The sequence below is a fragment of the Triticum dicoccoides genome, chromosome 7A (assembly GCF_002162155.2).
Source record: "Triticum dicoccoides isolate Atlit2015 ecotype Zavitan chromosome 7A, WEW_v2.0, whole genome shotgun sequence".
In the NCBI taxonomy this organism is placed as follows: domain Eukaryota; kingdom Viridiplantae; phylum Streptophyta; class Magnoliopsida; order Poales; family Poaceae; genus Triticum; species Triticum dicoccoides.
This window is the reverse complement of record NC_041392.1, coordinates 107861417-107875010: the sequence shown is the minus strand read 5'-3', so window position 1 is coordinate 107875010 and position 13594 is coordinate 107861417. Positions and strand designations below refer to the sequence as shown.

Sequence of the window (13594 nt, the reverse complement as noted above, 5' to 3'; positions counted from 1 at the left end):
TATTGAATATATATTGTATATTCCTCTTGAATTCTTTTTGGTTCTAATTTCAAATTTATTTGAAATTGTACATTCATATGCATGTATGTAGTACCGTAGAATATATGAAACTCCTTCAAAATTAAAATAAAGCACAAAAGAAATAAAATAATACAAATTAAACAGAAAACAGGTTTAAGGGGGGAGGTTTAGGGGGGGGGCTAAAACCCTAAACCTGCGGCGGCCTTTAGTCGCGGTTGGCCAGAAGAACCGCGACTAAAGGTCCTCCGCCCCGACGGCCACCTGGCGCCCACGTGGACGGGCCTTTAGTCGCGGTTCTTAAGCAACCGCGACTAAAGGGGCGGGGCCTTTAGTCGCGCCCGGTCGGTCGCGGTTGCGCAACCGCGACTAATGGCAGTTGCGAACCGCGACCAAAGGCCTTTTTTCCACCAGTGGGTATTTGCTTTGTGAAAGTCCAATTAAGCGTCTTGATCTATCTCTATAGATCTTAATGCCCAATATGTAAGCAGCTTCACCGAGGTCTTTCATTGAAAAACTCTTATTCAAGTATCCCTTTATGCTATCCAGAAATTCTATATCATTTCCAATTAGTAATATGTCATCTACATATAATATCAGAAATGCTACAGAGCTTCCCACTCACCTTTTTGTAAATACAGGCTTCTCCAAAAGTCTGTACAAAACCAAATGCTTTGATCACACTATCAAAGCGTTTATTCCAACTCCGAGAGGCTTGCACCAGTCCATAAATGGATTGCTGGAGCTTGCACACTTTGTTAGCTCCTTTTGGATCGACAAAACCTTCCGGCTGCATCATATACAACTCTTCTTCCAGAAATCTATTCAGGAATGCAGTTTTGACATCCATCTGCCAAATTTCATAATCATAAAATGCGGCAATTGCTAACATGATCCAGACAGACTTAAGCATCGCTACGGGTGAGAAGGTCTCATCGTAGTCAATCCTTTGAACTTGTCGAAAACCTTTTGCGACAAGTCGAGCTTTGTAGACAGTAACATTACCGTCAGCGTCGGTCTTCTTCTTGAAGATCCATTTATTCTCAATTGCTTGCCGATCTTTGGGCAAGTCAACCAAAGTCCATACTTTGTTCTCATACATGGATCCCATCTCAGATTTCATGGCTTCAAGCCATTTTGCGGAATCTGGGCTCACCATCGCTTCTTCATAGTTCGTAGGTTCATCATGATCTAATAGCATGACTACCAGAACAGGATTACCGTACCACTCTGGTGCGGATCTTATTCTGGTTGATCTACGAGGTTCAGTAGTATCTTGTTCTGAAGTTTCATGATCATCATCATTAGCTTCCTCACTAATTGGTGTAGGTGTCACAGAAACTGGTTTCTGTGATGTACTACTTTCCAATAAGGGAGCAGGTACAGTTACCTCATCAAGTTCTACTTTCCTCCCACTCACTTCTTTCGAGAGAAACTCCTTCTCTAGAAAGTTTCCGAATTTAGCAACAAAAGTCTTGCCTTCGGATCCGTGATAGAAGGTGTATACAATAGTTTTCTTTGGATATCCTATGAAGACACATTTCTCCGATTTGGGTTCGAGCTTATCAGGTTGAAGTTTCTTCACATAAGCATCGCAGCCCCAAATTTTCAGAAACGACAACTTTGGTTTCTTGCCAAACCACAGTTCATAAGGCATCATCTCAACGGATTTTGATGGTGCCCTATTTAACGTGAATGCGGCCGTCTCTAGAGCATAACCCCAAAACAATAGCGGTAAATCAGTAAGAGACATCATAGATCGCACCATATTAAGTAAAGTACGATTACGACGTTCGGACACACCATTACGCTGTGGTGTTCCGAGTGGCGTGAGTTGCGAAACTATTCCATATTGTTTTAAATGTACACCAAACTCGTAACTCAAATATTCTCCTCCACGATCAGATCATAGGAATTTTATTTTCTTGTTACGATGATTTTCAACTTCACTCTGAAATTCTTTGAACTTTTCAAATGTTTCAGACTTACGTTTCATTAAGTAGATATACCCATATCTGCTTAAGTCATCTGTGAAGGTGAGAAAATAACGATATCCACCACGAGCCTCAACATTCATCGGACCACATACATCTGTATGTATGATTTCCAACAAATCTGCTGCTCTCTCCATAGTACCGGAGACCGGTGTTTTTGTCATCTTACACATAAGGCACGGTTCGCAAGTACCAAGTGATTCATAATCAAGTGGTTCCAAAAGTCCATCTGTATGGAGTTTCTTCATGCGCTTTATACCGATATGACCTAAACGGCAGTGCCACAAATAAGTTGCAGTATCATTATCAACTCTGCATCTTTTGGCTTCAACATTATGAATATATGTGTTACTACTATCGAGATTTAATAAGAATAGACCATTCTTCATGGGTGCATGACCATAAAAGATTTTACTCATATAAATAGAACAACCATTATTCTCTGATTTAAATGAATAACCGTCTCGCATCAAACAAGATCCAGATATAATGTTCATGCTCAACGCTGGCACCAAATAACAATTATTTAGGTCTAGTATTAATCCCGAAGGTAGATGTAGAGGTAGCGTGCCGACCGCGATCACATCGACTTTGGAACCATTTCCCACGCGCATCGTCACCTCGTCCTTAGCCAATCTTCGCTTAATCTGTAGTCCCTGTTTCGAGTTGCAAATGCTAGCAACAAAACCAGTATCAAATACCCAGGTGCTACTGCGAGCATTAGTAAGGTACACATCAATAACATGTATATCGCATATACCTTTGTTCACCTTGCCATCCTTCTTATCCGCCAAATACTTGGGGCAGTTCCGCTTCAAGTGACCAGTCTGCTTGCAGTAGAAGCACTCAGTTTCAGGCTTAGGTCCAGATTTTGGTTTCTTCTCTTGAGCAACAACTTGCTTGCTGTTCTTTTTGAAGTTCCCCTTCTTCTTCCCTTTGCCCTTTTTCTTGAAACTAGTGGTCTTGTTGACCATCAACACTTGATGCTCCTTTTTGATTTCTACCTCCGCAGCTTTCAGCATTGCGAAGAGCTTGGGAATAGTCTTATTCATCCCTTGCATATTATAGTTCATCACGAAGCTCTTGTAGCTAGGTGGCAGTGATTGGAGAATTCTGTCAATGACGCAATCATCTGGAAGATTAACTCCCAATTGAATCAAGTGATTATTATACCCAGACATTTTGAGTATATGCTCACTGACAGAACTGTTCTCCTCCATCTTGCAGCTATATAACTTATTGGAGACTTCATATCTCTCAATCCGGGCAGTTGCTTAAAATATTAACTTCAACTCCTGGAACATCTCATATGCTCCATGATGTTCAAAACATCGTTGAAGTCCCGATTCTAAGCCGTAAAGCATGGCACACTGAACTATCGAGTAGTCATTAGCTTTACTCTGCCAGACGTTCATAACATCTGGTGTTGCTCCAGCAGCAGGCCTGGCACCCAGCGGTGCTTCCAGGACGTAATTCTTCTGTGCAGCAATGAGGATAATCCTCAAGTTACGGACCCAGTCCGTGTAATTGCTACCATCATCTTTCAACTTTGCTTTCTCAAGGAACGCATTAAAATTCAACGAAACAACAACACGGGCCATCTATCTACAATCAAACATAAACAAGCAAGATACTATCAGGTACTAAGTTCATGATAAATTTAAGTTCAATTAATCATATTACTAAAGAACTCCCACTTAGATAGACATCCCTCTAATCCTCTAAGTGATCACGTGATCCAAATCAACTAAACCATGTCCGATCATCACGTGAGATGGAGTAGTTTCATTGGTGAACATCACAATGTTGATCATATCTACTATATGATTCATGCTCGACCTTTCGGTCTCCGTGTTCCGAGGACATATTTGTATATGCTTGGCTCGTCAAGTATATAACCTGAGTATTCCGCGTGTGCAACTATTTTGCACCCGTTGTATTTGAACGTAGAGCCTATCACACCCGATCATCACGTGGTGTCTCAGCACGAAGAACTTTCGCAACGGTGCATACCCAGGGAGAACACTTCTTGATAATTAGTGAGAGAACATCTTAAAATGCTACCTTCAATCAAAGCAAGATAAGATGCATAAAAGATAAACATCCCATGCAATCAATATAAGTGATATGATATGGCCATCATCATCTTGTGCTTGTGATCTCCATCTTTGAAGCACCGTCATGATCACCATCATCACCGGCGCGACACCTTGATCACCATCGTAGCATCGTTGTCGTTTCGCCAATCTTATGCTTCCACGACTATCGCTACCGTTTAGTGATAAAGTAAAGCATTACAGCGCAGTTGCACTGCATACAATAAAGCGACAACCATATGGCTCCTGCCAGTTGCCGATAACTCGGTTAAAACATGATAATATCATACAATAAAATTTAGCATCATGTCTTGACCATATCACATCACAACATGCCCTGCAAAAACAAGTTAGACGTCCTCTACTTTGTTGTTGCAAGTTTTATGTGGCTGCTACGGGCTTAAGCAAGAACCAATCTTATCTACGCATCAAAACCACAACGATAGTTTGTCAAGTTGGTGTTGTTTTAACCCTCGCAAGGACCGGGCGTAGCCATACTCGGTTCAACTAAAGTTGGAGAAACTGACACCCGCTAGCCACCTTTGTGCAAAGCACGTCGGGAGAACCGGTCTCGCGTAAGCGTACACGTAATGTCGGTCCGGGCCGCTTCGTCCAACAATACCGCTGAACCAAAGTATGACATGCTGGTAAGCAGTATGACTTATATCGCCCACAACTCACTTGTGTTCTACTCGTGCATATAACATCAACACATAAAACCTAGGCTCGGATGCCATTGATGGGGAACGTTGTAATTTCAAAAAAAAAATCCTACGCACACGCAAGATCATGGTGATGCATAGCAACGAGAGGGGAGAGTGTGATCTACGTACCCTCGTAGACCAACAGCGGAAGCGTTATGACAACGCGGTTGATGTAGTCGTACGTCTTCACGGCCCGATCGATCAAGCACCGAAACTATGGCACCTTCGAGTTTTAGCACACGTTCAGCTCGATGACGATCCCCGGACTCCGATCCAGGAAAGTGTCGGGGAAGAGTTCCGTCAGCACGACGGCATGGTGACAATCTTGATGTTCTACCGTCGCAGGGCTTTGCCTAAGCACCGCTACAATCTCCTAGTCCAATTCGGACCAGAGGGGGAGGGGGCGCGCGGCCCACCCTGGCCGCCCCTCTCTCTCCACTAAGGCCCATAAGGCCCATTACTTCTCCCCGAGGGGGGGGGGGTCCGGTAACCCTCCGGCACTCCGGTTTTCTCCGAAATCACCCGGAACACTTCCGGTGTCCGAATATAGTCATCCAATATATCAATCTTTATGTCTCGACTATTTCGAGACTCCTCGTCATGTCCGTGATCACATCCGGGACTCTGAACTAACTTCGGTACATCAAAACTCATAAACTCATAATATAACTGTCATTGAAACCTTAAGCGTGCGGACCCTACGGGTTCGAGTACAATGTAGACATGACCGAGACATGTCTCCGGTCAATAACCAATAGCGGACCTGGATGCTCATATTGGCTCCCACATATTCTACGAAGCTCTTTATCGTTCAGACTGCATAACAACATACGTTGTTCCCTTTGTCATCGGTATGTTACTTGCCCGAGATTTGATCGTCGGTATCTTAATACCTAGTTCAATCTCTTTTCCGGCAAGTCTCTTTACTCGTTCCGTAATACATCATCTCACAACTAACTCATTAGTTGCAATGCTTGCAAGGCTTATGTGATGTGCATTACCGAGAGGGCCCAGAGATACCTCTCCGATAATCGGAGTGACAAATCCTAATCTCGAAATACGCCAACTCAACATTTACCTTTGGAGACACCTGTAGAGCTCCTTTATAATCACCCAGTTACGTTGTGACGTTTGGTAGCACACAAAGTGTTCCTCCGGCAAACGGGAGTTGCATAATCTCATAGTTATAGAAACATGTATAAGTCATGAAGAAAGCATTAGCAACACACTAAACGATTGAGTGCTAAGCTAATGGAATGGGTCATGTCAATCACATTATTCTCCTAATAATCTGATCCCGTTAATCAAATGACAACACATGTCTATGGTTAGGAAACATAACCATCTTTCATTAACGAGCTAGTCAAGTAGAGGCATACTAGTGACGTTTAGTTTGTCTATGTATTCACACAAGTATTATGTTTCCGGATAATACAATTCTAGCATGAATAATAAACATTTATCATGATATAAGGAAATAAAATAATAACATTATTATTGCCTCTAGGGCATATTTCCTTCAGGAACGGCGACAAAGGCGCCGGCGCAGGCAGCTCCTCCGCCACGGCGGCGTCGTAGTGCGCCTGCGCCTACTTCAGGGTGAAGCCGGTATGCACATGTGCGGGATTCCGGTGCGTTGTCCTCGTAGCCCGTCTCCATCGTAGGCCGCCCTCATCGTCGGAGACCTATGGCGAGTTGGCCGGCATGCTGGCCTCGATCTTCCTGCACGATGGCTCTGCCAGGCGGCCGCAAAGGGCGGCCAGCTCATGCTTCGTCCCCGTCGAGAGGCTCTCCCACAGAGCGTTGCCACGGCAGTCATGCGGATGCGGTGGAAGGGAGGAGGACGTGGAGCGGCTCATGTTGTGGCATGGAGTAGGCGGCCTGTGGCCACCATTAAATAGCGGATTCCGGTGAGGCTAGGCATCTGGGAGCGTCAATGCACGGTGCCGGAGTGGGTTTCTCGGTCGACGAGCTTGCTTAATGGCGACATATGGACGGATGGGGCATTGAACGGGTGTGGTAGATATTTGTCCCATCTCGTCCAGTAACGCGTATCCGACATTGAACAGGAGCAGACACCGGGGGCGTGTCGTGGGCGGCGCCCTCGGTCGGCGCGCCGCTTCAATGCTGGCGCCAGTGAGAGGTCGCGTCTGCTCTGTAGCCGGCTTCAATGTGGAGCAGCCTCTCTACAACGATATAATGTGGGCAGCTGACACCGGGCGGGAATGCGCGCAGAAGAGGGAGGACGGTTGTGGGTTGGCGAGGGTGGCCAGAAGCGGTCATGGGTGTTGTCCGGACACCCGCAAAGCCCCCCACATTTGTCTCCGGTTTGCCGAATAAAGTGCGTCCGAACAATCTTGCTGATCGATGCAGGACCGCGTTGGATGGAACAACACGTTCAGACCGCCAGGTCTAGACGTATGCGGGCAGTTTGAAAGTCGCCGTTGGAGATGTCGTTACACATAGACGACTTTTAGTTGTGTCACTGTAGAATACAAGTAGGCTTTTGGCAATTTCAATTATGAAAGCTCATTTCTGAATCACAATGTAGAAGAAAAAAACCACGGGAAAATCACAATCTAGAATTGACACATACTAACAAGAATAGACCCACAAACCTAATTGAATATACGGACGCCAATTGAAATCTACCCGTGTTTGTACGATTGAGTATGATGATTTGACCCCTGGTGGGTGTGCCCATGCTTCATGTCCCCGTCTCCACCTTCCCATCGAGAAGTCATTCTAGATCTAGAGAGACTTTTCTCTCAACATTCGTTAGAATGATTGCCAAAGTTATACATGCAATACTGCATTTGGTAAACAATTTAGTCGTTTCAGTATACCAGTCTCAACGGGGTTATTCGTTTCGAATCGGAATGGAACTCTGAAGCGGCTTCCACCCGACGTTTCCCGCAACGATAAAGAAAGAAAACTTGAATCCAAGCAGTACGTACGTGGCACCAGAACTGCCATCAAATATTTGGTGTTGAATTCCGTCGAAAGACGATCGATCTGGTCCAGCACAGGAGACACGAATTGACCTCGCCGTACGTCCGCCCAATGATTGCTGGTCGAGCAGAGAAAGAGAGCCCGATCGGGAGATGGACGAGTGGGAACAGAAGAAAGGCGTGACACAATTCGTTGGCTGGCTCACTTACGCATAATCCTCCTCCTAATTAGCACCGCTAATCACTTTCCTGGTCATAATTAGCACTGTTATTAGGGAAGGATCGGGCCCCTGTTACCCGGGAGCCCGGTGCGGTACGCAGCCGCACTCTGGTAGCCACCCAGCCCGCCAGCTACCTTCCCCATCACTCGCCATCACGCCTTACCTGTTGCGCTCCCGAACCCGGACACGTTCTTTGCGCTCGATCGCACGCGCCGCTCAACTGGTCGCCACGCCGAACGCGTTCCCCCCCGCCGCAGGAGATCGATCGGCCGATGCGAGGCTCCGGCTGCGCTGTAGAGCATGATGATGGGCCGGCCGTTACAAAGGGGAGGAAAAGGCGACGACGACAAGTAGCGTAGCCGCCTACCGTACGTGAGCGCGGCGAGCTGGGCTCTGCCCGTCGGACAGCTGGGGGCGGTGGCGGCCGCGCGTCCCCTTCCGTCTCCCCCTCGGATGTTACCACCACCAGCAGACGGCCAGGAAACGCTCGCGAGCCGTGCGCCGGAAGTCAGCCAGCCAGCCGGGCGGGTCAGTAGTGCGTCCCAGGTTTGGTGTTCGGCATGTCACGGGGCGTTGCCATTAATTGACTGAGGCCAGCTCGCTTCCTTGGCGTGCGAGAAACCGAGAGTGTGTATGGACCGGCTCGACCGCACCGCTGCAGGCCAGCTGCAGCGTACGTACGTGCGCGCGCCGGGCCGCTCGGTCGCTACACGTAGCCGCGCCGCGGGGCAGGCGCATTAGGGTGCAATCATGGACCGGTCGACCCGGCGAGGCGGGCCACGCAACCGACCCCGTCCGTGTGTCCGCCGCCTCGCCTGCCTATATATAGAGGCTCTCCAGGAGCAAGTGTTCTCCAAGAGCCCAACGCAGCCGAGCTACCGCAGCTCCCTCGCTCTCCTCGACCTATCTATCTACCCGCTGCATCCCACCGAGCAAAGAGGAGAAGGGTAGCAAATCTATTACCGGTCGGTTTGTGTGCTCGAGGAGGACGAAGCTGGTAGCATGGCTTTCCTCAACATGGAGCAGCACACCTGGGCCTTCACCTTCGGTATCCTAGGTACTATTACATGCGTCCATCCATGGATCCGTCCTGCATTCTGTGTGCAAGTGCTTCTGTTTCTTCTGCCCTTTCGGAAAGGATCATCGATGATCCCGGCTTGCTTGCACGAGTTGGATGGATCCATGGTCCTTGCCTTGCTCAACACACCCTTTGGCCTGCTTGTGTGCCTTGCTCAATCTCTTTCGTTGAGCTGAGCTACCGTTTCTGTTCCGAATAAATGGACCTGCCAAACCAAGCTTTTAGCCTCTAATCAAGTGGTTACACCCCAGCAAAGAAACGGGGGCCAACATGCTTGTTGTGTGTACGTTCACGGAGACAAACAAACGTACACACAACTGATTTTCTTTCCTTGTTTCCTTTTTTTTACCAGACAGCATCCACCCTAGTTTTCTTGCTTTATTTATTCTCTTTTTTTTTTGCGTTGGTTGACACATAACTGACCAGCTATCATCTCCGTTCTTGGTTTTGCAGGCAACATCATCTCACTTATGGTCTTCCTTTCACCGCTGTAAGCACCCTCAACTTTACTGTACTCTCCCGTTCAGTCTTCAGAAAAATATACTGTAACCCTGCATACATCTATGTACATCCATGCATGTCCCTTGTCATGTGTGTGTCTTTGTATATATTCAGACTAAAAAATATATTTAATAACTAGGAAAAGAGGACCACGGTACGTCGTACAACACACATGACACATGTCCACGAATACATGACTGATGGAAACGGTCACTGTCATCTACACTGTTCTAGAATTTTCGCTTATATACCTGGAGACAACATAACGCTGAATATTGCTACATTAATTACTAGTGTATATTACCAGTAGGGTAAAAAGTGACGAATGTCACTGTTAGGTAGGTGCGGTGCAGTGCAGTGTACTACACATATATATATATCTCGGTTGTTAGTTAGTTTAGCTCCTCTGGTTACGCCAATGATTACTTACTTAATCTAGGTAGGCCCAAGTAAAAAAAGAACAATTCATATATGCTGGTGGATGCATGGTCATTATTAACTCTGACGAATCTCTGATGCAGCCCGACGTTCTACCGTGTGTACCGCAAGAAGTCGACGGAGGGGTTCCAGTCGACGCCCTACCTGGTGACGCTCTTCAGCTGCCTGCTGTGGATGTACTACGCCTTCCTCAAGTCCGGTTCCGAGCTCCTCCTCACCATCAACGCCGTCGGCTGCGTCATCGAGAGCCTCTACATCGCCATGTACCTCGTCTACGCCCCCAAGAGCGCCAGGCTCCTCACCGCCAAGCTCTTCATTGGCCTCGACGTCGGCCTCTTCGGCCTCATCGCCCTCGTCACCATGCTCGCGTCGCACGGCCCCCTCCGCGTCCAGGTCGTCGGCTGGATCTGCGTCGCCGTCGCGCTCGGCGTCTTCGCCGCTCCCTTGAGCATCATCGTAAGGACCCATTTTATCTTAAGGCTAGATCTCTTTTAAGGTTTGTGGATTGAAGGGGTTAATTGATCTTGATTGTTTTCTTGCGTGCAGAGGCTTGTGATCCGTACCAAGAGCGTGGAGTTCATGCCCTTCTCGCTGTCCTTCTTCCTGGTCCTCAGCGCCGTCATCTGGTTCGCGTACGGCGCGCTCAAGAAGGACATCTTCGTGGCGATGCCCAACGTGCTGGGCTTCTTGTTCGGCGTGGCGCAGATGGCGCTCTACATGGCGTACCGCAACAAGAAGCCCGCCACCGTGGTGCTGGTGCACGAGGAGATGAAGCTGCCGGAGCACGTCAAGGAGGTGGCCGGCGGCGCCAAGCCGCAGGGCGGCGCGCCCACCGAGGGGAGGATCAGCTGCGGCGCCGAGGTGCACCCCATTGACGTTCTCCCGGCCGTGGCCGACATCGAGCAAGCCGCCGCAGCGGCCGACGAAGACGTGATCCGCGACGACCAGAACATGCTCAGGCCGGAGCAGCCGGCGGTCATCAAGCCTGACGTCGCCATTGTCGTCCAGGCCTAGATTAGGTTTATCAATCAGCCCCGTTATTAATTCAAGTAAGCCGGCGATAAGTGGGTACGCACAGCACACATGCGGGCCTTCCGGCGTGGCCGCGTACGTGGCTGGCCAGAAGCTGGAGCACTGTGTGGCTGCATCGGGTCCGCGCATGGCATGGCTGGCTGTGCATGCAGAGATCCAGCTTAGCTAGCCCGACCGACTGCATGCCATGTATGAAGGGAGACCAGGAGTGAGAGCGAGTGTGAGTGAGTGAGTGAGTGAGTGAGAGAGATGCATGCTACAGCAGCTTTGTACTGTATTATCAACCATTTTATCAGCCTGTCACATGCATTGGTTTCTTTTTAGTTTACTTTGTGTCATTGTCGATCCATGCATGCAGTCGCATAAATAAATTTGGGGCCCATATATATTATTATCTGGAGCAGAAACTCTAGCTAGCTTTGAAACAGTTCATGAGTGTGGTGTAAAGAAACCTTGGAAAGAAAGAGAGATGTCATAGTTAGGAGGAAGATATGGAGGTGAAAAATGCGTGAGTCATGGCCTCGATCGTCATCCTTGCGTTCCTCTAACCGCACAGGTAGCGTGCATGGTCAGGAACTATTAGAATGAAGGAAGCACAAGGGGCTAGCTGTGCGTGAAGATTCAACTATCTTCCAGGGTTTAATGATATCTTTGGCTCTTTGCCCCGAAAGAAGAAGCTGTAGCTAGCGGCTATGGTACGCGATCGACGACCTATGCGGAGTTACAGTACATGACAATGGCGATTCATCACATAATTCACCTTTTAGCCTTTTAGGTTCAGTCACTGTAAACCTAAAAGGTGTTTCTATTCCGGTATAACCTCAGCCGACACAGGTAGTCTGTCAAGACACTATTATTCTCGGTAATCGTGGTGTTAAGATTAGACGGTTCTTACTACGCTAAGAAAAACACCTTGAATTCTAGGTTGGTCATCAGTGTCTGACGAGAGATAACCTGCTTTTTATAAAATATATTCTTACAAATTACATCTGACTTTTTTTTTGCCAGAAAAAATACATCCAGATTCATATTAAGAATTAATTAGGACATCAAGGATGCATACAATTAAACTACCCCTCCGGCAAGGATGATCTCGAAATAGGCTTTCGCCCCCCTTTATAAATAAAGATACAAACAACCGAACGATACACGATGGTGAGGAAACCCTCATACAAGCAGGTAGGAATGAAACAAAAAAGGCCCAGGGCGAGTGCCACAAGTGCCACTAAACCCAACGCCAAGCATGAATAACAGGAGAGGCCACCCCTAACACACTACAACCAAGACAACTGAAGAGAATTGGAGCCGCGCCGCCAAGAGAAACCACCGTGCCACGGGGATCCGAACACACCGAGCCATCTCTGGAGAGGGCGGACTCATCATCGAGACGCCCCCTCGCTCCGGGTCGTGGAACGCCGCTCCTGCCAAGAGACGGCAAGGACCAAGAACGGAGGCCACGAGGACACATCTAAATGATAGGCGGTCATCGACACCAGCCCTCGCCAGAGGCAAAGATGCACTATGCCAGTGGGAAGGCAAACCCGACGCCATAAGCCATTTGCAACCGAGAAGAACCGAGGGTCCACCAACGACGCCCTCAAGAGGGGGATGACACCGAGCGCCACCGACGTCAAGTCCAAGAGATGGACTAGGATTTTCACCCCGGACCCATGCCACCTTGAGGGGACCCTTAACAACGCCCCCAAAAGGGAAGCGACACTCGTAGGTGCCGGCGTTGCCGGCGCTGGAGCGCAGAGCTTTTGCTCCGACCCACACAAGTGCCACCAGCGGACTCACGGTTGCCAACCCACCCCGAGAAGGGAAGTCACTGTTGGAAATATGCCCTAGAGGCAATAATAAATTAGTTATTATTATATTTCCTTTTTCATGATAATCGTTTATTATCCATGCTAGAATTGTATTGATAGGAAACTCAGATACATGTGTGGATACATAGACAACACCGTGTCCCTAATAAGCCTCTAGTTGACTAGCTCGTTGATCAATAGATGGTTACGGTTTCCTGACCATGGACATTGGATTTCGTTGATAGGGATCACATCATTAGGAGAATGATGTGATGGACAAGACCCAATCCTAAGCCTAGCACAAGATCGTGTAGTTCGTATGCTAAAGCTTTTCTAATGTCAAGTATCATTTCCTTAGACCATGAGATTGTGCAACTCCCGGATACCGTAGGAATGCTTTGGGTGTACCAAACGTCACAACGTAACTGGGTGGCTATAAAGGTGCACTACGGGTATCTCCGAAAGTGTCTGTTGGGTTGGCACGAATCGAGACTAGGATTTGTCACTCCGTGTAACGGAGAGGTATCTCTGGGCCCACTCGGTAGGACATCATCATAATGTGCACAATGTGACCAAGGAGTTGATCACGGGATGATGTGTTACGGAACGAGTAAAGAGACTTGCCGGTAACGAGATCGAACAAGGTATCGGGATACCGACGATCGAATCAAGGGCAAGTATCATACCAGTAGACAAAGGGAATTGTATACGGGATTGATTGAATCCTTGACATCGTGGTTCATCCGATGAGAT

At 47.9% G+C, this 13594-nt stretch overlaps 1 protein-coding gene across 1 annotated transcript; it reads left to right on the top strand.

Annotated features, from left to right (window-relative positions):
* Nucleotides 1-8849: 8849 nt before the first annotated feature.
* On the top strand, nucleotides 8850-11361 carry LOC119329948 (bidirectional sugar transporter SWEET15-like). Its single transcript, XM_037603050.1, has 4 exons — nucleotides 8850-9041; nucleotides 9516-9552; nucleotides 10085-10457; nucleotides 10548-11361. Exons 1-4 carry the CDS (start codon nucleotides 8987-8989, stop codon nucleotides 11013-11015), a joined length of 933 nt encoding a protein of 310 aa, XP_037458947.1. The 5' UTR covers nucleotides 8850-8986; the 3' UTR covers nucleotides 11016-11361.
* The last annotated feature ends 2233 nt before the right edge of the window (nucleotides 11362-13594 follow it).